This window comes from Halichoeres trimaculatus, unplaced genomic scaffold (genome assembly GCF_033239565.1).
Source record: "Halichoeres trimaculatus isolate MK-OKI-2021-1 unplaced genomic scaffold, fHalTri1.1 fHalTri1_scaffold_20, whole genome shotgun sequence".
NCBI classification, from domain to species: domain Eukaryota; kingdom Metazoa; phylum Chordata; class Actinopteri; order Labriformes; family Labridae; genus Halichoeres; species Halichoeres trimaculatus.
The window spans coordinates 26,044,836-26,070,084 of NW_027437198.1; the positions used below are offsets into that span (position 1 = coordinate 26,044,836).

General features: G+C 39.5%; 1 protein-coding gene across 1 annotated transcript; it reads right to left on the reverse strand.

Moving 5' to 3' along the window:
• Window positions 1–1,957: 1,957 nt before the first annotated feature.
• On the reverse strand, window positions 1,958–18,384 carry stk17al (serine/threonine kinase 17a like). Its single transcript, XM_074696587.1, has 7 exons — window positions 18,071–18,384; window positions 13,922–14,134; window positions 7,933–8,077; window positions 5,566–5,692; window positions 5,427–5,475; window positions 3,744–3,923; window positions 1,958–3,175 (listed from the first exon to the last, which is right to left on the reverse strand). Exons 1-7 carry the CDS (start codon window positions 18,181–18,183, stop codon window positions 2,902–2,904), a joined length of 1,101 nt encoding a protein of 366 aa, XP_074552688.1. The 5' UTR covers window positions 18,184–18,384; the 3' UTR covers window positions 1,958–2,901.
• Window positions 18,385–25,249: the final 6,865 nt, after the last annotated feature.

The following is a 25,249-nucleotide window of genomic DNA, read 5'->3' on the forward strand; positions in this document are numbered from 1 at the left end:
TCCTTACATATAAAACTGATCTTATATTCCTCCAGGAAGATCTGACAGCCAGACATTGCTGCTTTTTTCTCTGAGACTCATGACACTTTATTGGTTGTTAAAGTTAAAACATAAAGATTTTATTGTTTCACAGGTGTTGTTCAATGATTTTCAATAAAATAAGATTGGAACATTGACGGTATGTGCTGTCAGTTGTAAAAAAAAAAAAAAAAAAAAAAAAAAAATCAGTATCGGCCCAAATCGATTATCAACCAGAAAATTGTGTCCCATGCACCCCTAATTCTAACCCCTTCCCCTGTTTTAGGGGCCAAAAGAAGTGGTGAAAAAACTCTCTTAAATGGTTTCAAAAAATCTTGAAATTTCAAAATTTCAAGATTTTGCAAAAGTCAAAAAATTTGCAAAAAATTTTGCAAAAAATTTGCAAAAAAATAGTTATTTCATTAAGTTGCCAAAATGAACAGAAATAATTGCAAAAAAAAAAAAACAGTTTCAAACAATCTTGTAATATTAAAGAATTCATTTTTTTATTTTCAAATTTCCAAAACTTTTAAATTTGGGAGTTATTTCAAAAAGTTGCAAATATGTCACAATTTTTTGCAATTTTAGAATATTGCAAAAAAAGAAAAAAAAAAAAAGATTCTTATAAAGTTGTCATTTTAAAAATTTGCAAAAAATAAGAAATAAATGTGAAAATATGCAACAGTTTCAAACAACTTTGAAATTTTTTTAAAAATTGCTAAATTAAAAAAAATCAAATTCGATAAATTTTCAAAAATGTAAAAAAAATTTAAAGAACACTTGAATTTCATAATATTTTTAGAAGAAAATGTCTTTTCTGACTCATTATGAGCCAGATTCAACTGATCAAAACTGAGGTCTGAGTTGCTGTAACAAGAAAAAAAAAATCTGCCAATGGAACAAGAAAAAAGATTCTTGTGTAAAGACATTTTTCTACTTTTAAGCAAAATTTCCAGCAATTTTTTCATGCAAAATAACTTCCAACGAGCCTATTTTTTCTTAAAATAAGACAAAAACACCAAAATATTTCTTTTTTTTTTTTTTTGCAGTGTACTGTGGCTCACACCTTGGAAGAGGAAATTGTTTTAAGAGGTGACTTTAGCCCACATTTTTGCCAGCAAAGACGACAGTTAAGTGGGTTTTACCTAACAGGAGGCAACCTTTGCACACATTTCTGCTCCAAGGAGGGCGATTTATGCATGTTTTGTTCCCAAAGAGCACTTTACGCTTCAAAAAAATGAAATCTTATCAATGTTTTTGTCTTAATTTAAGTAAAACTTGTCTTATTAAACTTGATATGAGCCACATTCAACCTAACAGTCCAGAAAAATGTCTTATTTCAAGTTATTTAAAGATAAAATTAGGTCTTTACTTGTTACAGCAATTCAGACCTCATCTTAGTCTTTGAGTAACTTGAAATAAGACATTTTTTTTCTGGACTGCTTAGGTGAATGTGGCTCATATTAAGTCTAAAAAGACATTTTCTACTGAAAAATAAGACAAAAACATTTGACGAGATTTCAGTTTTTCCAGTGACGAGTGTATTTCAGTGGAGCAGTGATGGGCTAGTGGTCTAGGTTGTGCTCCATGAGGTTTGAATCCAGCCTGTGGCCCTTTGACCTGGTTTCTGCTCTATCCACTGTCCCTTTTTTCTGATTAAAGGCATAAAAGCTCAATAAAATAACTTCTTTTTAAAAAAAAAAAAAAAAAAAAGGAGTAAACTTTAGTGAGCTTTGGCCAAGGGGCAACATCCGGTTAAGAAAAATGAAACCCCAAAGAAAGTCAGAAAGTCCCAAAACTACGAACACACTGAGCCCACAAACAGACTTTTACAGCATTAAGTTTTTTCATCAACTGTAAAATCATTTCAGACAAAAATCAACCACAGAAAACAAACGAGTTTGATACAAAATGCATTTTTTTATTTTATCTTCTTTACATTTTTGCAATGCATGCCATCATCATTTATTCAACATGAGAAAAACGTCCTGGAGGACAAGTGCAAACCTGCCTGGAAATCACGAGCAGTAAACAACGGGTATAAGTAAAAGTTAATGTACAAAATAAGACATTTAATGATTTTAACATTCAAACACTGGTAAAAAACAACACAACACATCAGTTATCTTCAGATTAATCTTAATACTAACTCACAAAACACATTTCAGCTCTGTCAGAAATTCTTCTAAACTTTTTTTTACTCCCAAGAATCTGAAGGCAAACGTTATATTTACACAGAACGTGATCTTTTCTTCAACTTTGCTTTTCTCGCTCCAAAAACTTCTGCAAAAACTTGTGGCAAACTTGCAGTTAAGTACAAAAAAAAATAAAAGAAATTGTGCAACTTTTGCAAAAAAAAGCAAAACAAAGAGTAAAAAGTTTATCTGAACTCAGACACTTGGTGAAAAAAAGGTGACGTGACCTAAACAGGAAGTTGTGTTTGATGAGCCTTTGGTTTCTTTTTCCAAAAAAAAGTGCTGAAGATTGTCCTTTAAATAAAAATGCTACCATTTACAAACTAAGGCGTTAAACGTGCGGCTCTGAGGGGCTGAAGTGGTGAAACAAACTCTCATAAATAAACTCTCTCCACGTCCTTCAGCCGAGCTCGTCCCAGCAGCGACGTCTGGGTCGGCTGAAGCTCGGCGTTTCCTGGGTGAAGTCCAGTTCGTAAGGCTGATGGGGTGAAAACCAGAAACCAGTGTGCGTGCAGCGCGAGGGGGACGCCACTCTCCAGCTCTGTCACTTTTAAGGCAGCGGTGCAGTCCTCTGACAAAGTTTCCCCATCACAGCAGTAGAAGAAGGCCGCAGCAGGCGTACAGCATCTGTAAAGCTGAGCTCCATCAGGTGGAGACAGCTGCTGGCTCGCCACCAACGGAGCGTCTCTCAGCAGATCACCTCCTGCTTGATCTCAGTCCGCGTGGGGAAGGGCGGCTCGCTGAAGGAGAAGGTGTCGCGCCCCGTCTTGAGCTCACCCTGCCCGGGGCACGTGAGGTAAGACTCGATCAAGTCCAGCTCGGGGGAAGAAGCCGGGCTCTCCGGCTCCGACTCCTCGTCCAAAGAGGAGGCGGGGCTGGCGTGGAGGTGCGGGTGGGAGCGGGGATGAGGAAGCGAGTTCAGCCAGGGGTGGTTGAGGCTTTCTTCAGCCGTGGCTCTCTTCCTGCACACACAAACACAATAACACTGAGGATGAGTGGAAACTTCAGGAGAGTTTACATAACCGATGGATCGCCTGGATTATCGGATTCTCTCGATCTGTTCTCACAGACGTCGGCTGTGCTCTTTTCAGCGTTAGCTCCTAAAAACCACAGAGAAAAAACACTTTTCTGATCTCTAGATTCTTTCCCCACCGTCTCACACCAATTACTCCAACCCTGAGGAATCTTCCACTGCTTTCAGCTGCACCAATAATCTGCGTCAGCTAAATGACACTGACAGGAGATTACTGCAAAGACTTCTTCTTCTTTTCATCATCGTACAGTCACACAGCTTCCTCTGAACCCCGTTTATTTCAGGTTAATGCGTCAGCGTGAGGTGCTGTGATCGAAAAAGATCATTCAAGCTTAAAAACCGCCGTCTGTAAGAGGAAATGAGTCGTCTACGTGACGTAAATCTTGCAACCACATCCACTTGTTGAGACACAGGCGGATGTACGTCCGTTAATGTGTCTCACAAAGAAAAAGGTTTTATTTGATTTTATCTCCAGGTTTTATTGTAAACCTCCTCACCTGGGGTTTTTGATCAGCAGGGACTTGATAAAATCAACAGCCATGAGGGAGATCCCCTCAAATGTGTCCTCTGAGTAGTCCACGTTGACTTGAGAGATGTTGAGGAAGATCTTCTGCTTGTCATCATCCCAGAAGGGGGACAAGCCGGTCAGCATGACGTAGGTCAGAACCCCGATACTCCTGGAGGAGAGGAAGAGGAGAGGAAGAGGAGAGGAAGAGGAGAGGATGAGGAGGAGGAGGGTAATTTGTCATGCACACTCGTCTGCCTCTTCCCTGTAACTTCATACTATCTGTAAACCTGACACAGAGGTAATCTTATGGTTGAATGTCTAATCCAGGGGTCTTCAACCTGTGGCTCTTTGACTCCTTTGCAGTGGCTCCTTGTAGCTTTAAAAAAATATTATTGAAATAAAGAATTTTCATTTTTCTAACAGAGGGCATTGATGATTAAAGACGGTGTCACTAAAACTGCCAACATGCCGACTTTCTATACATGCTTGATATGTGGCAAAACATAAGAAAACAAACAAAAAAAAGAAGATGAGTTTAGTGACATAATAAATACAACTGTTGTCAAATTTAGGTGTTTTTTCAAAACTCTTTAAATCTTACAATTTTAAAAAAAAAAATTGCAAATTTTTGAAATTTCAAGATTGTTTAAACTGTTGCCCATTTGTTTTTAAGCTTTTAAAAAAAAATTCTAAATCACGTTTCTGTGCACTATTCTGAAACTTCAAAAAATGGAGACATTTTTGCAACTTTTTGAAATTTCTACAAATTTTAAAAGTTTTGAAAATCAAAATTGAGTTTGATTTTTTTTTTTTAAGTCGGAAACTTCAAGATTTTTTAAAACTGTTGCAAATTTTTGATATTACTTATTTCAACTTTTGCAAATTTTAAAATTACATATTTTGAAATTATTTGGAATATTCTGAAACTTGAAAAATTTAAGACATTTTTGCACCTTTTTTTTTATTACAAATTTAAAAGTTTTAATAATTTGTCAAATTGTTTTGTAAATTTTTTTTTTTTTTGCAAATTTTGAAACTTCTAGATTGTTTGAAACTGTTCCACATTTTTTTGCCACTTTTATCCAAATAGATTTTTTTTTTTAATTTATTCAAAATTTTAAAAACTTTTTGAAATTATTGAAATATTGTGAACGTTTTGCAAATTTATTTATTTTCTTTTAAAAACTTTAGAAAATTTTTGACATTTTTGCAATTTTGTTAAAATATTTTTGGTTTTATTTAGAAAGTTTTGCAAATTTTTGAAAGTTTTGCAAATTTATTGAATATCTTATTTTTCTTAAGAAATGTATGCAAAGCTTTTAAATGTTTGCAAATTTATAAATATAAAATATTAATAATAAATCACTAGATTTAAACTTTATAAAGATATTTTTAGTACTCTCATGTCTTTACTGTGAAGATAAAGTAGATTTTGTGGCTCTGGAATGACTGTTATCCAGGTGAGCTAAGGTAAACTGGCTCCTGTGAAACCAAAGGTTGCAGACCCCTGCTCTAGTCTGTCTGCTCTAGTCTGTCTGTTTAAGTCAGGATGGTGATGACATTGCCCTGAATGTGTCTAAACTCCAAGAAGTGAAGCACAGACTCAATGATTTCTGCAGAAAGCCTCATAAAATGAGTGGAAACAGTCTCTGAACTGCAGCTGTGAACTTACCACATGTCTGTGGCCGTGCTAATGGGCTCATAGCTGAGGATCTCTGGTGCTGCGATAGAAACACACAGATTAGTCCTGGACCTCTAACTGAGAAGACACAGCTCAGTGATGAAATCATTGCTCAGTGTTTGGGACTCACCCACATACTCCGGGGTCCCCAGGATTTCCCTGACTTCTGTGATGCTGTCCATGCGTCTGGACAGGCCAAAGTCCACGATACGGATGTCCCCGAGAGGTCTGGCGCTGGTCAGCAAGATGTTCTGGGGCTGGAGACGAAGAGCGCAGAGATCAGACAGAGTAACGTTACATAACCGCTAATGATTACCCACGGTCCCGAGGCCTGACATCTGAGGTCTAAGCAGCACGTCAATGCGGATCAGGCAAAGCGTACTGGTTGAATGGTCTCAAGTGGATTTGGGTCTGGTTTGCCAGTCAGTGTCTCGCAGCTCTGCGGGGATAATCCTTTAAGCCAATCAAATGAATCAATTACACAGATAGGCTTTCACCGCAAACCTTGATGACGGCTTCATTGTTTAAGGAGCGTGTTCAGGCGGCGGGCTTTAAGCTCAGCTGTAGGTTTGCCCGCCTGGCAGGACGCCAGAGTCAGACTGCACCGCAGCAGAGGGCGGGTCAAGGCCGACTATCAGACCTTGGATGGTTTTATTGCTCCACATGTGAGGCGGACGCCGCCAAGTAGAGCAGTTCAGTGACTGAACCGTCTTTTGTCTCTTCTCTATGATCCAGAAAGTCCGACGTGTCAGCGAGGAACACGATCGGGGTGAATTTGAGGAATTAGGTGGAAAGTGAATCTCTGTGATGCATGCTACCTCAGGGCCCCGTTAATGAAAGGGTGATGGTTCCTCCACAGAGTGATTCCCCGTGGGAATAAGGTCGTGACACACTGAATGAGTCGAGGTTGCATAATAGAAATCATATCTCCCTCAGCGTCCCACTTCAGGGAGTCGACCGTCCTACATCGTGGTGTCGTCTATCAGCACACTTAGAATCCCATTTCTATCTTTTAGCCCTTTGTTTTGTGTGGTTGTGTGTCATAAAGGGGTGTCCCAGTTCTCCATAAGTTCAAGAAGAAAACCGGCACAGCCCCGAAGACAAACTGAGACCTGACTTGAAACCAAGGGGTTTGACTAATTTCCCATGAAACCAATATTTTTTTTAATCAGATATCCAATTCTTTGTGACTTCACGTTAATATTAGCCAAGATTTTAGTTTTTTTCAAGTATTTTGTTTTATATTGAAATTACTTGTTCTAATGATCTAGCTAACGCCACAGCTACAGCTAATAATAGGTACATTGATGTCAGACTGGAGTGACAGGTTAGCAGCAGACTTTACTGCTATGGGCTGCAATTCGTGAGTGATTAGACAGATAAGCTGCATCAGCTATGGTAAGCTAATGGTGTGGAATTTAATAGCTAAATGAAATAGCTTCTGAATATCGTAACTTATCGTAACTTTCTACATAAAATATTATGAAATTCAAGTGTTCCTTAAGAAATGTTAACATTTATAAAAATTTATCAAATTTAATATATATATATATATAAAATCTAAATATTGTTTAAACTGTTTCATAATTTTGCTTTTTTTTCTTACATTTTTGCAATTTATGTAAAATGTCATTTTTTTTGCCAAGTGTGATTTTTTTTTAAAAAAAAATTATCAAATTTGATTTTTTTTTAATTTTTTTAATTTTTGAAATTTCAAGATTGTTTGAAACTGCTGCATATTTCTACATTTATTTCTCAATTTTTTAACAAAATTTTAAAATGACATTTTTTTAAAATTTTCTTTGCAAAATTTCAAATATTTTTGACATTTTTTGCAACTTTTAGAAACTTCTACAAACTTTTTAAGTTTTGTAAATTTGTCAAATTTCATTTGTCAAAAAAAAGTGAATTTTAAAATTACTGTTGCATATTTTTTTTACAGTTATTTTAATTTTTGCAACTTTATTAAATTACAACTTTTTTTATTCTATTTTTTCTAAATTTTTGAAAGTTTGCAAATTTTGAAATTTTAAGTTTTTTTGAAATTGTTTATGAGAGGTTTTTTTTTTACCCCTTCCCCTTGGTGCAGAGGAAGGGTTAAGAATTAGGGGTGCACAGATCACCAATCTTTAAAAAGCCTGACCTGCCCATACAGATTTGGGCCGATACTGATTTTTAATTTTTATTTTTATAACTGACAGCATATACCTTCAATGTTTCAATCTTATTTCATAAAAAATCATTGGACAATGTGAAACAATAAAATCTTTTTGTTTTTACTTAAACAATCAATAAAGTGTCCTTAGTTTTAGGTCTCAGAGCAAAAAGGGACAAAGACTGGCTGTCAGACCTTCCTGGAGGAATACAGGATCAGTTTCATATGTAAGGATGGGACGATCACTGACCCCCCAAAATTGAAGAAATCGGCGCCAACCAACCGGCCAACTGATTGACCGATGCACGTCGAGTAAGAATGACACTTGGGATCAGCCCTCACCTTCAGATCCAGGTGCACCACGTTGTTCCTGTGCAGGAAGGCCACGCCGTCCAGGATCTGCTTGGCCAGCCGGATCACATCTTCCTCTGTGAAGGCCTCGTCATCGTCAGCGACGCACTGGTCGAAGATTTCTCCACCGGCGGCGCTGGAAGGAAAGCACAGGAAGGGAAACTGAGAAAACCAAACAGGGATAAGACGAGAGGAGAGGAAGTGTACACAGAGAGCCACCCAGGAGGGTTTAGCTTGGCTAACTTTCTTTTTGGATTATTCTTTCCAACTTGTCATAATAAATCCAGCCTTAAACTGAACAAACACGCCCTTCCTGGCTGTTTGAGCTGCAACGCTGGACAATACTTAATTCCAACCCATCCTGAAAAGAGCTGAAAGTAATTTCCATCTTATCTTAAATTATGTAACACGCCGTCTCCTCCTCATTAGTGTTCTTTGGCTCGGGGGCAGAGTCCATCCACATCTACACCCTCCAAGTGCGTCCAACATAAATCAATATTATTTCAGGTAGCTTGTCTCTGCGTGCTCGTTCACCACGCCAGGGATATTACAGGAGATAAGACTGCTTGTATCAGCTTACAAGAACACGGATAGGGGCTTAGCGTCTGATACGGAGCTGGTTAACCTATTAATTTCAAACAGGGAGGAGAAAAGCAAACACTGTGGAGCGTATCGAAGCAGGGCGAACGATATGTACTGAATATATGCACCGCCTGCGTGAAATTCTCCTTTTAAGGGCTTTAATAAGACGAACACTTAATGGATACTTCACACATTTTTGTGGGATTCCTGCCTGGTCTTGCTGCTCTTGTGTAACAGCTTCCAGTGAAGTGGAGACGCGGTGGATTTGCGTTAGACGCTTCATCAGCCAGATCAATGCCTCAAGCTGTCAGCTCACCCCAAACTGAAGCCATGTGTGTGTGTGTGTGTGTGTGTGGGGGGGGGGGGGGTATGGATGGCACACATGCTCTTTATCATCAGAGGGAAACTTTGTGACGGGGCCCTCAGCATCACTGTTACATAACCGGCCTCCCTGCTCCGCTCCTCGCCGTCCTCAGCTGTGAAAATAGCTTCCATGTTTTTAGGATTTTAAAGGATATCCGTCAGCGCTCTGTGTAATCTCTGCTTTTCTGTGCTCCCAGCGCCAAATTCTTCCCCAGAATCACAACAATAAAAGTGGGCCTGTTTACGCTGATAGACACATTAATACCAAAGCCAAACAAGCTCAGCGCTCCTGTTTTCATTTCAGAGGGGAAATGAGAAACATATGAGAGTGATTCGAAGGCTTTTGTTGTTTTCGGGGCTGGAACACAAAGCGAACCCTGACGGTGAGGTGGTGTGAAACGTAAAACAACACGGGTTTGACCTCCTGCAGCCGTACCTGTCTGAGCAGTTACAGGCTGGAGGTGTCTCAGTATTTCAGTAGCTTCATTAAGCTGTCAGCGGAAAGCCTGAGAGGATTTAGCAGCTTGATAAAGTCAGGCGTGTTTAAGTACAACAGGCTGCACTCACTCTGGATGAGCCGATACTTCCCCTCAGGTCTAAAAACTGTCTCTGCTCGACCTCGATCCAGGAGTTAACGTTGGTTATCTCAGTGTGTGGGAGGTCTCTTCCTCTGATACTCCAAATGAAGTCTCAGCAGTTGAACAAATCTCCTCTCAGGAAGATATTCTGTCTCAGTGGAGTTAAATATTGAAGAGGGTGCTCGGTTGACGTCAGTAAAACCTTTTTGGCTCCCCATCAAAAAAAGCACTTAAGATTTCACAGGTTTAACCTTTTGTCCACGGCACAGAAACAATCCTTTCGTAAAAACAGGAGGACACAAAGTTCTCTCCCAGATGGGAAAAACAGAAGTCTTATCAAATGTTTTTGTCTTATTTTGAGTAGAAAATGTCTGTTTAGACTTAATCTGAGCCACATTCAACTGACAAGTCCAGAAAAATGTCTTATTTCAAGTTATTAAAGACCCAACAACAACTCATTTTGTCTTTAAATAACTTGAAACAGGACATTTTTCTGGACTGACCAGGTGAATTTGGCTCATACTAAGTAAAATAAGACAGTTTTTCTTCAAGATAAGACAAAAACACTTGATAAGATTTCAGTTTTTTGCAGCTTATGTATCAAACGTTTCGGAGTCTGATGATCGTCTCTCAAACTGCTCATTGCATCGGGTTTCGAGCCCAGTTTGGAGGAGATAGTGGACTTTATTTCTATTCCAAAACCTGGTTTTTCTCTATGCAACTGACAAAATGCAACACTCCAGCTGCAGACCTCCACTCTCAGCCGACTCTCTTGGAGGCTCCACTCCTCAACCGTCAGAAGGAAGTGACGTCAGGATATGAAGTTAAAATGTCAAAATAAAAGTTGCCTTAAAAGTTACTTTGTTGACACATTTGGTGTAATGATCTTATTTTTTATTTCCTCATTTGTTTCACCCTGCAGCTAGCTTAGCTTAGCAGTTTGCTAACAGTTTCCCCAAGAAAACTCTGGTTGTGTCCGAAATCATTCACTCATTCCCTACTCACTACTCACTATATGTTGAATTAGATGTAGTGGACTCTTGCGTCGCTCACAGACAGCTGGGGATTTAGAGTTATAATTTTTCTCAAACACTGCAAAACAGTATTTATTTCAGTGATGACTAATTTCACACTTAGCGTATTTTTCAAAACAGCCAAAGATAAAAAAAATGTATTACATTACATTTTAAAAATAAATAAACCATGTATTCGCGCAGCAACTTATGCTGTGTTTGAGAATTCCGAGGTTTAGTGAATGCATCACCCACCTATGACGGTTCAGCGGCTAACGTCCGTGTTGTTTGTTTCTCTGCTTGAAATTGTGAGACGCGCTCGTCCGAGGGTTAAACAGAGAGCTAAGTGTTATTCTCTGACCGTTTTTAATGTTGTTTCATGTTCTCAGTAATTATTAATCATGTAATCTGCCATTTCTTCTGTTTGAACCGCAATGCATGCTCATAAAGTGAGCAGCGCTAATACACTACTTTTCAAAATGCATTGTGGGATACGTTGAGTGGACTATTTAGTGAATGACCATGCTCACTCAGATTTCAGACAGCACTACAGCTTTAATCTCTCTTAACAGATTCCTCTCCAATACATTTAACATGTTATACATCTACTAATTTACCAAAAGCACTATGGAAAAAACAAAACAAACCGCTAGCTTGATGCTAGCATGTATTTTGCAACGTCAAGTGCATTTATATGCTAGTAGCATATATCGATATAACTTCATTTTAAAACCAGAATTTCAAATTTCATCACAGAAACGTATCACAGTGAGTGACAGGAAAACAAGATAAAAGTTACATGCAGGCTATGGCTCAAATTATTGCTAATACCACTTGAAGACACTAGATGGCAGTCAGGTGACGTGCATTTTTTACTTATCTTTAATTATGTTCAGAGATATCTGTAATTGTAAACTCTGGCTGTGTCCGAAATGGCATACTAACGTACTACTCATACTAAGTGTGACGTCAAAAATAGTATGTAGTGCGTTCACATTAAATAGTATGAAAAGATTGTGTGCGCGAGAAATACCCGGATGTATACTATATCGGTAAAAATTGTAAGTATGGGAGGTGGGCATACTAGTCGCACTGACACGCCCCATAATGCATTGCGAGCCCTGTATTCATAAACGTAAATACAGAATGAGATGACAAGATGAGAAGCAACTAAAATGGACTTAGCTCTACAGGGAAACCTAAACGTAAGTACAAAGAAATAAAGTGCCTGAGGCGACGGATGGATCGTCTTCGGTGTCTGCGAGCAGCAAACATTTTTTAATTTTTTGAAGAGAGATGAATTCGTCTTGAGACCGGTGTTAGCTAAAAATCATCCACTAGCGAACTTCCCGTTTTCAAAATAAAAGCACCCTTTATTATCTCCTTTAAGTTCTTTAACGCTTTTGTAAATTGGGCTCTTGTTTTGTAGCGGACCGAAAGTTTTTTCGATAGCATATTGGCGCTTAACAGAATGTCCGAAATGTCGAAAATAAATTTGTATCCGTGCGTTTTGTGGCCCAAATGACCACATTTTGGTTTTCTACGTGATGACTTTCTCGCCTAAAATGTTCTTAAAACTTTCAAATATGGCGAATCAACAGAGATATTTGATAGCCTGGTGTGCTTCCATAGACTTATGTGTGCTTCCAATTTTTGTCGTCGGAGGTTTTGAAATGCATCATGGGAAACCGAGTAGTATACTACAGTGTAAACGGTTGGCACTCTAATCATACTTATAGTATGTAGTATACAGTATATACACAAAGACCATGTAGTATGTAGTATGTTAGTATGTTAGTATGCCATTTCGGACACAGCCTCTGTGTTAGATCTATAAAATGCCTTTTTTTATTTTTGTTGAACTTTACATTCTTTTGTCACTTCCTTCTGACAGTGGAGCCTCCAAGAGTTGGCTGAGAGTGGAGGTCTGCAGCTGGACCCCTCTCACAGAATGGAAGTCTTGGATGATATGTTGAAGACGAGCGATGCCTTTGTCTTTCAAGGACTTGAAAACTAATGTTTTTAGGAATCTGAGATTATAAATTATATAATCTAAAGTTTGGTGCCTCTAATCCTCCTGTGGCTTGTGTTTTTGGAGGTTTTGCGTCATGCTGATACTTGCAGGAGCTACACTTTCAAAGATGATTAAAATTCAGCTTCTCGCTGCAGTTTCTCTGAGGATGTGGTTGTGGCTGCTCGAGGTGTGTGAGAGCGTTGCTAACAGAGCAGCGTTCTACTTTTGGGAACCTTACCTTCTTTCTTTCTTACATTTAAAGCCACAGGAAGTGGAAACTGTTTTTGCGATTCTAAAAACTGAAGCTGATGTGCAGTGCATTCTCTGTCACTTTGCATGTGAAGATTTTACCCCTCGTGCAGCTCTGTGCAGCAGGAGGAACAGTGGACTAATGCAGGCTGACCTCCTGCTGTGTTTTCTCTGCAGGCATGCAGGGGTGAGCCCTGGTGCTATTTCCCCTTTCACACTTCAGTCAGAGGTCAAACGCAGCCCCCCCTCACAGGGAGCCTTTTGTTCTGCAGAGGAATTCAGCGTCTGGGATCGGGATGACGGCCCAGGACCGGGCAGGGGCCGGTTTCCTGCTTGTACAGCGAGCAGTTAAAGGGCAGGGTCAGGGGCTGCTGGTTCTAAACCCTAATGAGAGGCCAGACGTAGTGTCATCGAACACCAAACCCCAACAGACCAGAGCCAGACGGACCGGATGACACTTTGTGGGTCACTGACTGAGCAGTTTGACTCAGCTGCCAGCCGGGTCACCTGCACGCCAACAGAGCGCCGTGCTGCACTGAGTCGCAGCTCCACGTTGTAATTTTCACACGGCGAGCATAATGCAGCTCTGCTGCGTCGGTATTTTGAGCGACACTTCCTGGCAGCCGTTCAGCAAGAAAACTGAGGTGTTGAGGCGACAACTCGTCAAGCCACAAGCCGCAGCGAGTGAGAACATTTCCATTTATGCTGATGCTTCTCTCAGCTTCTGAGGTGAGGAGGTTTAAAGAGACAGGCAGATGATTTTTTTTGTGTGTATTCTCATGAAATCACCTCCTACGCACTGAAAGGTGCAAAGACTGAGCTGGCTTCTCGTTAAGATGAAATCTCTGATTATTCAGGAGGGGGTTTTCTTAAATCCAATTGGTCTCCTCAAATACTTTCTGCATTAGAAGCAGGAATTTCTCCGTGAGTGATGATTAAAGGATTTTCATCCCTCCTAATGATTGATCACCGCATCATTTCATCCCACTTTTTCCTGGCATCACTCAAAAAACCATCAAGTGAGGAAAGTTTAAAAGTTCATGCAGATTATCTTTTATTTTCTGGATCTGGAGCCAGCTCAGAGTCACAGAGGAGGCCGCTTGGATGTGGTTTGAAAGCTTTTTTTTCTCAGATCTTTTAGAAATGGTGTTGTTTCTGCAGTATTTGAAGTATTTTCTTACCACTCCAGCACGAGGATGATTTCCGTGTTGGTCTCGTAGACCTCGTGCAGCGCCACCACATAGGGGTTTGTTTTGGCAGACTCCAGCACGGCGATCTCGTTTAAGATGTCCATGCGGCAGTCCTGGCCCTTCCTGCGTTTTCGCTGAAACTTGGCGGCGTACTGCTGCCCTGTCGCCTTCTCGATGCACTTCTTCACCACAGCAAACTTTCCCCTAGGAAACAAAAGAGGGAGGAATGATAAGTTAGGAGAAAGAAAGAATATTTTGGGTAATAGCTGGTTTTGGTCTGTTCTGCAGCCAACTGGACCACTGGATGAAATTAAGGTCACGCTGAACGCAGTGAATGAAAAGCTAAAATTACCAGACTCACTCTAGTATGATAAAAACCGCTGCTGCAATGCAAGGCTTGCAAGAAGCCTGCAGACCAGCCGTGGGTACGTCACCGTGGGTTAAAGAGATAAGTCAAGTGGCATCATTTAAAAAAACAGCCTCATCAGGCGTTGGTAACAGATTTCCCCTGTTCTCCTCCCCTTCCTCCAGCCTCCAGGGTCTGACAGAGTCCAGATAAGGCTGACGGTTTTTGGCACAATCTACCAAACAGAGGGCAGGGACCCAATAAGGAGCAGAAGATTTTTAGGGTCGAAACATGAGATTAAAAAAACCTCCACCACCTCATCACTGCTTTAATTTGTCTCTATAGACCAAGGGTCTTCAACCTGTGGCTCTGGAGCCTCATGTGGCTCGTTGACTCCTTTGCAGTGGCTCCTAAAAACTTAAAATAGAAAAAATGTTGATATAAAGAATTTTTATTTTTTTAAAGACACTGAGACTATATAAAATCATGCAAAAACATTTTGTAAAAAAAATATGTATCACATCTTGAAAATAGCTTCCCAATTTTTTAAAGATTTTTAAAAGAATTTTTGGACTTAAATTTTTTGTCATTTTTACTAACGGAAAAAATATCAAAACTTTAAATTTTTTTTTTAATTTTTAAAATTTTCTAAAATTCTGCTTTTTGGGACATTTTTGCAATTTTTTTTTAACCTTTTATTAGCAATTTGAAATTTTGAAACTTTGAAACTTTGAAATTTGAGTGGTTTTGGAGTTAAAAAATTGAGAATTTTGGTATTTTTACAAATCAATTAAATTCCACTTTTTTAGATTTCACAAAACTTTACAATTTTTCAGAAATACAAGTTTTATGAAATTCCAATTTTAAAAAAATGTAAAAAAAATAACATTATTTTGCAAATTCAGCAAATTTTTCGAAATTACACTTTTTAATTTTTTTTTTTGCAAATTTATGAAATTTAATTGATTTTAGAATTACAAAGTGAGAATTTTTGTGAATTTTGCAAACCATTTTTTCACTTAAAAAAAACAAAAACAAACTTTACATTATTTTGAAAAATTCAGCATTTTTTTCATCATAATTTAAATTTTTGCAAAATTATGAAATTATGGCAAGGTTTTTATTTTTTTAAATTTAACTTTAAAAAAATTTCCCCATTTTTTAATTCCTTCTTTTCTGTATTGTTGCAACTTTTTAAAACTGTATAAATTTTGCAATATCTGAAATATGACATTACAATTTTTTTCTTTTTTTAAATATTTGCAAATATATTTAAAATAGAAAAGCTAAGACATCCTATGTTAATTTTTTTTTTTACAAAAAACACCTCATTTACAATGCATAGACTTTTATACACTGTTTTGTTTTTTCTTGTGAAGGTAAAGTACAGTTTGTGGAGATTATAGTGGCAGACCCCTTCATTAGACACTGACTGATTCATGTGGGGTGTTAGGGGTCAGCTGTGGGTGTGGGCAGGATGTCCTAAGTGAGCAGAATTGCCTCTCTGTGTCAGGCTGACCACAATCACCACCGTCCCTCCCAGGCTGATAATGAGGCCTTGTTCGCTTCCTTTTCTTCACAGCTGACAGCAGCCGGGACAAATGGAATTGTGTTGACACCTCCGCCCAGACCCTCAGCGAGAGCCTGTTTCTCTTTAGACAGACGTACAAAAGCTGACCAGTCAGCTAACACAGAAGCCCCAAGACCCAGGACCACCCACCTGACCGCGGCTTGGCAGGCCAGGCAGGGGGTCACTGCTGTTACAGTCAGGTTGGAGCCTGAGCAGCGCGTTCACATGGACGCTGTAACCTCAAAGTCTCACTCACACCAACATGAACGCACAACAAGCCGGCAGCTCAGGGAAAAGTGAGCAGGGAGTGTGAAAAGACGAGCGGGAGCTGGACAGAATCTAAATGAAGTCAGAAAGGTCCCGTCAGCGTGGTGCCAGTCACTTTCCCACACAGCGCCACTCCAAACCCACTGTGCCGGGACCAAAAACAGCAACTGTTTTGGCCTGAGCTGGGCTCTGCTTTGGCCACCACCCCGGCCGCTGTGAGGTCTGCTCCTTCTCTTTCGCTGTTCCCCCCTCCCAGTCCTGCAGAATAGTGACAACTCATTGTTGGAGTGAAAAGGCAAAACTCGTCAGAGGCTTTTCATCCTTAAGTAGCCAAGTTCAGAGCAGCTCGCTGTGGGCTGGGAACTACACACGGAGTGAAAAGGAATGACTGCAGGCCACGGAAAGGAGCAACAGGAGGTCTTTTCAAACGCTGACAAGAGGTCAAAGGTTACTAAACTCGGCCGTCTTCCAACCGGCTCCGTTCACACTCTGGAGTGTTGGAGTGGCAGATGCACGGAGCCCTCTGGTGACACAGTAAAGTAGTTAGACAAACTCTGATGAGCTGCATCACACATGCATGCACTCCCCTCCAGCTGTGGCGATGGTGATAATTTGATTGAGAAGCTGGTTTCCTGTGGAGTCTGCGTTTTGTCTCGCTCAGCGGGGCACTGACTCACGCCTGAAGTGAGATGAGAAATGACAGCCCTCACATCTCTCTCATTTGCCTGTTTCACATATGGACTCAGACACTTCCTGCTCAGAACACATGTGGTGTATTTGCAGAAGTCTCACGGGGGACGGCAACGTCCGCTTCAAAGCGTGACGGTGAGAAAGTTGTGAAAACATGAAGAAGCTGCTGCTTTAAGCTTTCAAAGAGCTGAAAAAGAAATGAGGTGGAAGGATTCAGCCTGAGCAGGTCTTGCATCGTCGCCGTCGTCATCAGCCCTGCTGGATGTACAGAGCATATAGCTGATCTGCTGGTATGCAGAGCTGCGTACATTCCTACTTAATGCGATTATGAGGGCTGATCTCAGGATGTTGTTCGGTCAGACTCCTGGGAAGAGGAGGAAAGGAGGATGTACGGTCGAGGTATGAGGGTGAAAGAAAGGAAGGGGGGTGTTTGGATCCCCCACCACCACAGCTCCTGGCTGCCGTCCCAGCTTTTCAGTGTTTGACAAGGAAAACTGGCTGCTGCTGACGGACTCTATTTAGCACCAAACACTCCGCAGGAAATAAAGCAGTCAAAGGCAGAGGCAGATTTAGCCAAAATGCCAAGCAAACAGCTGTCATGTTGTGTCAAATCCGCTCACCAGGAGAGGACATTATCATCTAGCACGGTGGTAAATCCCCGCCTGAATACCACTGGAATGTGTTTGTGAAGATGCAAAAAGAAGATGACATATTTCAAACTGCATTTTCTGGATGAGCAGGTACGGTGCGGAGCAGAGCAGGGGAGCTGTTTGAACTCTGTTTACTTTGAAAAAAGACATGACACATTTTGAGAAATCAAAACATGACAGCATCAGGAGATGTTCAAGCGCACATCAAGGGTCTTATGGTGCGTAAAGTTGGCAGGAGACTGAAACAAACACCTGATTTTCACAACAGAGACACACATGAGTCCAGTGTAACAAGTTAGAATCTCTTAATATCTCACCAAGCATCTTATCTCATCTATTTATGAGCTCATTTCATCTTTGTCAGGATTAGAAACTCCTGAAACTGCCATGGCTCGCTTTGATCCATCATGCGCAAAGACGCATTACCATTACGCGTGCCAAAAGCGCATCGCCATATGCACATTTCCTCCAGGTCAGGGTGCCAGATTGGACATTTTCAATTAACATGCTTCCCATTCACACGTGCAGAGAGTTAATCCAAGATGATTAAAGGATTTAGATCAGATCGCCAAGCTGCTCATTCACTCGGGGTTTCATTGATAAATGCGCAGACCTACCTGCCCAGTTCTTGGCCCACCAGGTCGTAATTAGCCGTGAATGGATCCGCTCTTATCCTTGTGTGGATCTTCGTCACCATCCCGTTTCTGCTCATCGTTGCTGAGTCGTGCATTGAAGTCGTTCTCCGAGTGAAACAATCCTTTCCCACCAAAAAAACAAAACCACAAAAGAGATTATTTCTTGTGACGCTCTCAGGTGAAAACTCGCATCATACAAAAATCCGTGAGAGCGAACAGCTGCTGTGTCAGACTGCCTGGATGTCGGTCCGTAAACAGGTCGGAGTGTGCCCCAGCAGGAGTGTGACAGAGTCTGTGAGTTGAGTCAGTTTGAAAGCTACTACACATTCCTCACAATAAACTCCTGATTAGGCCCCGCCCCCTGTGATGACGCTCCGCTGTGTCAGCCAATGAGAGGCTGAAGAGGCCGGTCCAAAGGTGAAGCCAGCTGGCAAGTGTTTTATCAAGTGACAGAAGCTTACCCAAAACAACTAACAGGTTTAAAATTAGTTGTGGCTTAATGTAATGGTTTCAGAGCATGTCAGTATCAACATGTGAAGCTACTGAACACCAGCTCTAATTTTATAGGATAGGGGAGACCGGGTATGGATGTAACACTTTGCTGCAGCACCTTTAACTCAATGAATTTTTAGTCAGAGGTCTCAAACTTGAGCACAAAGTGTGTTTGCTAAAATTAAAGTCTCAATGTAGCGTTTCTACAGCTCCTCAGGTCATTATTTTAATTAAATTGTGTACATTCACGTGTGCTTTTATGGGGGATCATTGGGTCACTTTTAAAAAAAATAAATTTCAATTTTTTAATCTTTTTTTGTTTTCTTTTTCAAGCTCTTTGTGTTGCCACTGTTGTGTTTGAAAAATGCATTTTAAATAAAGTTTGATTGATTGATACAAATGGCACCAATTGTAATGTAACATTATTTAAATCAAGAAAATGTTCTGAGTTGTACATAAGGGGATGGTGGTAACACTTTTTCCTGTCAGCCAGTGTTTAGCTAGCTGTATTAGCATAGTGGGTTGAAGTTAGCTTGGGAAAATGCATCACATTAAAGTGATACTCCAGGATGGAGCAAGTTGGGTCCTATCACAAGGTTTAGGGCAGAAATTACCCCTACAGCAGTGATTTTGTGCAGCAGAAGCCCAGAGCGCTCGCACCAAACACCCCCTCCCTGCTCCTCTGCAGGTTTCCTCTGCACTCAGACGGGGCCATATTTTACTTGACCAAAAACACAAATAAACGGACTCCCACTGAAAAAATCTGATATCGGCCTGCATTCACGCTTTATTTAGAGAATTTTCAGCGCGTTACTTTCACACAAAAACACAGCTAAATAAGGCTCTAGATCAGGCAGACTACCTGGGTTTGTTTATATCTGGCACGCTGCGCGCGGACTGATACATTAAGGGGCAATGCCTCGTAGCCAGCTGTGGCTCTGCAGCGGAGGTAGCACCGTTTTACGACACGATGAGAACTAGAGCCTTATTTAGCGGTGGTTTTTGTGTTAAAGTAACACGCTGAAAATTCTCTAAATAAAGCGTGAATGCAGACTGATATCAGATTTTTTCAGTGGGAGTCCGTTTATTTGTGTTTTTGGTCAAGTAAAAAATGGCCCCGTCTGAGTGCAGAGGAAACCGGCAGAGGAGCAGGGAGGGGGTGTTTGGTGCGAGCGCTCTGGGCTTCTGCTGCACAAAAACACTGCTGTAGGGGTAATTTCTGCCCTAAACCTTGTGATAGGACCCAACTTGTTCCATCCCGGAGTATCACTTTAAGCCTCGTTTCCACCAAGCAGTCCGGTTTAGATCAGTACGGTTTGGCACGGTTTGGTACAATTAGGCCTGATCCTGTTTGCGTTTCCACAGCCAGCCATGCCCCCCTTGTGGTAGGTGGCATGTAAGCCAGGTGCTGATAGCCGCATCAGTTAAATAATAGCGTGACACAGTTTACCCCGCTAATAAATCCAACGAAGAAGAAAAACGTGACACAGTAAACAAAGAGCAACAAGGAAGACATTCAGCAATTCGTCTTCTTTGCGATTAGCATGTGGCTCTTTGTTTCGAAGAGAAGCTGTCGCACAGGAAGTGACGATTCTTTCCACCAATCAACGGTCTGCAGTGTTGTAGCTCCACCTTCTGGGATCGGATCGGTTTAGTCTGGCACCCTTACAAAAGGGTCCCAAAAAGTGGGACGATTCGTCTTTATTATTTTGGGATCTGTCCTGGGATTAGCCGATGGAAACGCCATAAAATGTGTGCCGTAACGAGACGAACATAACTGAACCACCTGGTGGAAAAGGGGCTGAATTTAAAAAAATGACATTTTTTTTCTTTCGTTTCCAGCCCTGACGGTCACCATATGTGATCAGAGAGGAAGTGGGTAAATACTGAATGATCATATGACTTCTCTCTTATCCCTGATTGGTTGAACTGGTGGTGTTACAACTCTCCCCATGTTACAAACATACTTGGTCTCCATTTAAATCCCTCCCCAACCCTTTATCATTCCCACAATGTGAACTCACAGAAACACTGAGGCCTAACAAAAGCCATCAGGCCAGAGCGAACGCAGAGAGGATGAAAACATGCCAGGCATGTTTGCAGCCATCCTCGGTATGTGCTCTGTGGATGGGCTGGGCTCCGCTACAGGTGAGACTTGCCTCGTTCTCACAGTGCTCACTCATGAATGTGACACTGCCTGTGGGGCAGAGCGCTCTGTGCTCGGCTTCATCCGTGGGAGAGTTGTTTGTCTGCCCCTTGAACCTGTCTGTCATTAAGGAAGAATTCAAAGCATCTCTGAGACGACTCATCAGGGCAGGAGCCGTGGATGGAGATAGTTTGATTATCACTGAGTCAGTCACTCTCTCTGTTATCTAATATTGGAATAAATAAATAAACAAACTCACAGTGTAAAACATAAACTTCATGGGAAAGTGTCATAAACTTCTGAGGCCTGATGAAGCTGTAAAAGATCAAGTCCTGGGCTGACCCCTGAAGAGCAAACACACACACAGAGCTAATCTCACCCAGCTGAGAGTTACTCAGCGGCGATAAACACGCCAATAATGGAAGCTGAGGTTTTCTGCCTCATGTTGCAGCGTGTGTCACACAGATCATATGAGACAGAGCGGCTGGTCTCGCTCTCAGAAGCCTGGATCCTTTGTGTCTAAAAGTGGAGATGTGTATTTGCGCTGCCCTCAGGGATGGGAAGGAGCTGCTGGGATGACGGGTCCCTCTGTCCTGGTTTTATGGCTCACGGCTGAGCACGCTGCTAGTGGTTTGTCACATGCCCTACATAGCTGTTATCTCCACACAGAGCAGGATCTGTCCAATCCAACCATACTGCAGCTAATTCTGTTGCCATAAACAGCATCTGATGTAAAAGAGACCTATTGAGAGCACATTCCTCAGTCCCTGCGGAGTCATTAGCGTCCTGAACAAGGTTACATAACCTGCTACGCCTCCTTAAATTGTTACCTTAAGTTTGAGCAGGCCCGCTCTGAAGCCTTGACCCTCTTTCTCTGCCTACGTCTGCGCCGAGGCCGGGGTCAGAGTTCAGAGGAGGCAGCGCTACCGAGCCCCAGAGACCTAATGAAAACACATACCAGCGAATTAGCCTGCCAGCCCATAGTTCACCTAACATAAATACGAGAAGCTGGGTCGTGACGTGGGGAACGCGGGGGCTCTCAGAGGAACAAATAGGCCTTGTCAAAGCGAGGTCAGAAAACAAATCTTGTTTTTGAAAATCTTTGCTTTAAATAAAGTCTGTATTCTTTAAAACAAGGGTTGATGATTAAAGACACTGACACTTAATAAAAACATTTTGTTCACCTCCTACAACATCAACAGCCCACCAACTTTCCATGCACCTGTGGCTAACCTCAAGTTTTACAGCCCTGGGAAGATAACTACATCTACAAAAAGACTCATCTGGAAGACAATACAGATTTTAATTCTGTGTGGATGGATTCATTTAGCTGAAAACATGCTGACTAAATATACATGATTAACATGTGGCAAGAGATTAGCTAATAATGAAAATGATTGGTTAAACGTGATAAAAATATATGCATTCAAATTCAGGTATTCATTCCAAAAATCAAAAAGAAATTGGAAAATGTTTCAGATTTAAATTTTTTTAAATTTCTGTAAATTTTTGAGGGATAAGAAAATTTAGGGAATTTTTGTAAATTTTTATTTTGCACATTTTTTGGCAATAAAAGAAACTACATTTTTTTTCCTTTTTTTTTCTTTTTTTTACAATTTCCTTTTTAAAATCCTTTTGTAAATTTTTGACATTTATTATTATCCTTAAAATTAATCTGCAAATTTTTGAAAGTTAAAAAAGGAAAGTTAGGAAAGTTTTGCAAATTTTTATTTTGCATATTTTTGGGCAATTTGAGAAACTTCAAAATTGTTTCAAATTTTTTTCTTATTTTCAATTTCCATTTTAAAATCCTTTTGTAAATACTTGAAATTTTATTTTTTAAATTTATCTGCATATTTCTGGTGGTAAAAAATTTTGGGGAATTTTTGCAAATTTTTGAAGGGTCTTTTTTTTCTTTCTTTTTTTTCAAATTTGTATAAATTTTTTTGCATTTTTTTCTATTTTGGATTTTTAATGTTATCGTAAACTTTTTGACATTTTGATTTTTTTCCTAATCTTTTGAAAATTTTTGAAAGTTAAAAAAATTTGGATAATTTGAGAAATTTTAAAATTTTAAATTTTTTAAAAACATTTAATCTGAAAATCTTTTTTTTATTTCATTTTTTTTTTCAAATTTTTGATATATCTTTTTGAATTTTGCATATGTTTTGAATTGGAATCCTATTAAAAAAGTTGCAATTTTTTAAGTTTAAATTTATTTTGCTTATTTAAAATAATAATAAAAATGATTGTTTAATATATAAATTGATTATAATATATAATTCAAAAAATTATAAAAATCAAAAACTTTGACATTTCATGTACAATTTTATAAAAGTTAAAAAAAACTTTTCTTTAAGATAATTATTGGTGGAGTGGTTGGGGAATGACTGTAATCCAGGTGAGCTGAGGAAAAATGGCTGCCATGACAGTAAATGTTGTCTAGATTCAAAGATCTGAAACATGCAAAGAGATGGTTTAATGGGCTGAGTGTGTTTTGGTAAATTGCAATCACTAAAAGCTGCTGAGAAGGTCAAAGGTTGAGGATGAAAGGACAAAGAGGTAATCAATACGCATCAGACTCTCTTATGTCTCCCTAAGGTGAATGTGTTGAAGAGACCCTCAGTCTTTTGTCCCCGCTCTTAAAGATGTCCTTTCCTCCGTCTCATTTTCATTACCCACAGGCGTGTTAAAGCGAGCTGCGGGGGTCTCGTTGCGTAAGTGTTTTCCGTATTTAGGACTATATGACACTGTGCTGTTGAAATGTTCCCTGCTTTCCTTTATGAGTCTGCTCCGAGGCTGGTTATGTAAAGATCCCCTCCTCTGATAACATCCCGTCTTTTTCCTCTCTGTTTGAAGCGCCACAATGAGCTGTTTCCACCTCTTGCTCAAACTGTGGAGAGGAATGACTGGAGCTGGTATGTCATCGTCGGGCAGCGGCCTGCGTCCCTCTGATGAGGTGTCCTTGTCAGACCGTGTTTTGAAGAGGTTACATGGATCAAAGTCCAACAGCTATCACAGATGAATGTTTTGGAGTCTTTCCTGCTGCTTACACTCCCCGGCTTCCTTTGTTTTGCTCTGTGTCTGAATCAGACGTGGTTTCATCGAAGCAGCGTTTCGTGAGAGGGGAAAGCCTTTAACCCTTCTTTAGAAACGCTCCACGTAAACACGGCCTAAGAGACTTGAAATTGCAGCATGCTGGATCCATACCAACATGACTGTAAGCAGTTTAAAATCTCTGTTTGTGGTTCTCGGCTGTAAACTGTTGTTTATGCAGAGAGGGGATCCCGTGTAATGAAAGGGTTCAGGCTCCAGAGGGCTGCTGGGTAATCTCACCTTAGTCAGTAAGTGTTCCCCAAAGACTTTAATGCACACAGTGTTTTATCTGCAGATTGTAATTAACAAACAAGTGGTGCTTCAGCATATCTGCATGGGTAGGTCCTAATTTGTTTGTGTACATGGTAAGTGTGTCGTGACTTATGAGGTGAGGATGGGCCAAGGGTCTTCAACCTGCGGCTCTGGAGCCTCATGCAGCTCTTTGACTCCTTTGTAGTGGCTCCTTGCAGCTTTAAAAATTTATTATTGAATTATTTTATATTTCTTACGGAGGGGATTGATGATTAAAGACACTGGCAACAAAAAAATCATGCATAAGTTTTTTTTTTTTTTAAGTAAATATGTATCACATCTGTCAATAAAGCTTTCAAATATTTTTGAGATTTTTTAAAAATGTTTCAATATTTTTTTAAAATTTAATAGTAAAAAAAATCAAAATTTGTGAAGATTTTGCAAAATTAAGTTTTTTTTGCAATTTTTTTGCAATTTTTGCATATTGTTTAAATTCCGCATTATTTTAGGCAATTATTAAATTTTTAACAATTTTTTAAACTTAAGCAAATTTAGGAAAGAACAATTTTTTTTAGTTTTTTTCTGTTGTAATATTTTTGAATTTCAAACTACTTTGGTTGTTGCAAAATTTGTGAAATACATTTAAATTTATTTATTTTTTAAAAATTCACAATTGAAAAATATGCAAATTTTTAAATTTACTTTTTTTGAATTTATGAAACTTTTGGCAAATTGTTCAAAATTTAGGGGATTTTTTCTAAATTTTGAAACACTTATCAGATTCCTTTTTTTCAAGTTTTGCAACTTGTTTAATTTTCATACAAATTAAATTGTAAATTTATGACACTACATTTTTTTGATTTTTCTTTTTTTTTTAAATATTTGCAAATTTAGTTGAAAAAACAAAGACATTACATGTACAATTTTATAAACATAAAAATACCTTTAAAAAATATTTTGTTATTTCAAAAATTTGCAAAATTTCAAGAACTCATATCAACTGATACATACTGAAACTTGCCAAAATTTTAAATTTTTGTGATTTTAAAAAATGCAAATTTTTCTAACTATAAAAATATTTATTAAATTTATAAAGAAATAAAAAAAACTGAAACATCACATGTACAATTTTTTAAATACAAAAAAAACTTTTCATAGATTTTTTTTTTTTTTTT

Bases quoted from the DNA above. Each gene is read 5' to 3' on its own strand.
- stk17al (XM_074696587.1), bottom strand. From the start codon at position 18,183: ATGCACGACTCAGCAACGATGAGCAGAAACGGGATGGTGACGAAGATC. The intron at 14,135-18,070 runs GTAGGTCTGCGC...TTTGTTTCCTAG, and splicing joins GTGGGCCAAGAACTGGGCAG to GGGAAAGTTTGCTGTGGTGA. The intron at 8,078-13,921 runs GTAAGAAAATAC...CTTTCCTTCCAG, and splicing joins ATCATCCTCGTGCTGGAGTG to CGCCGCCGGTGGAGAAATCT.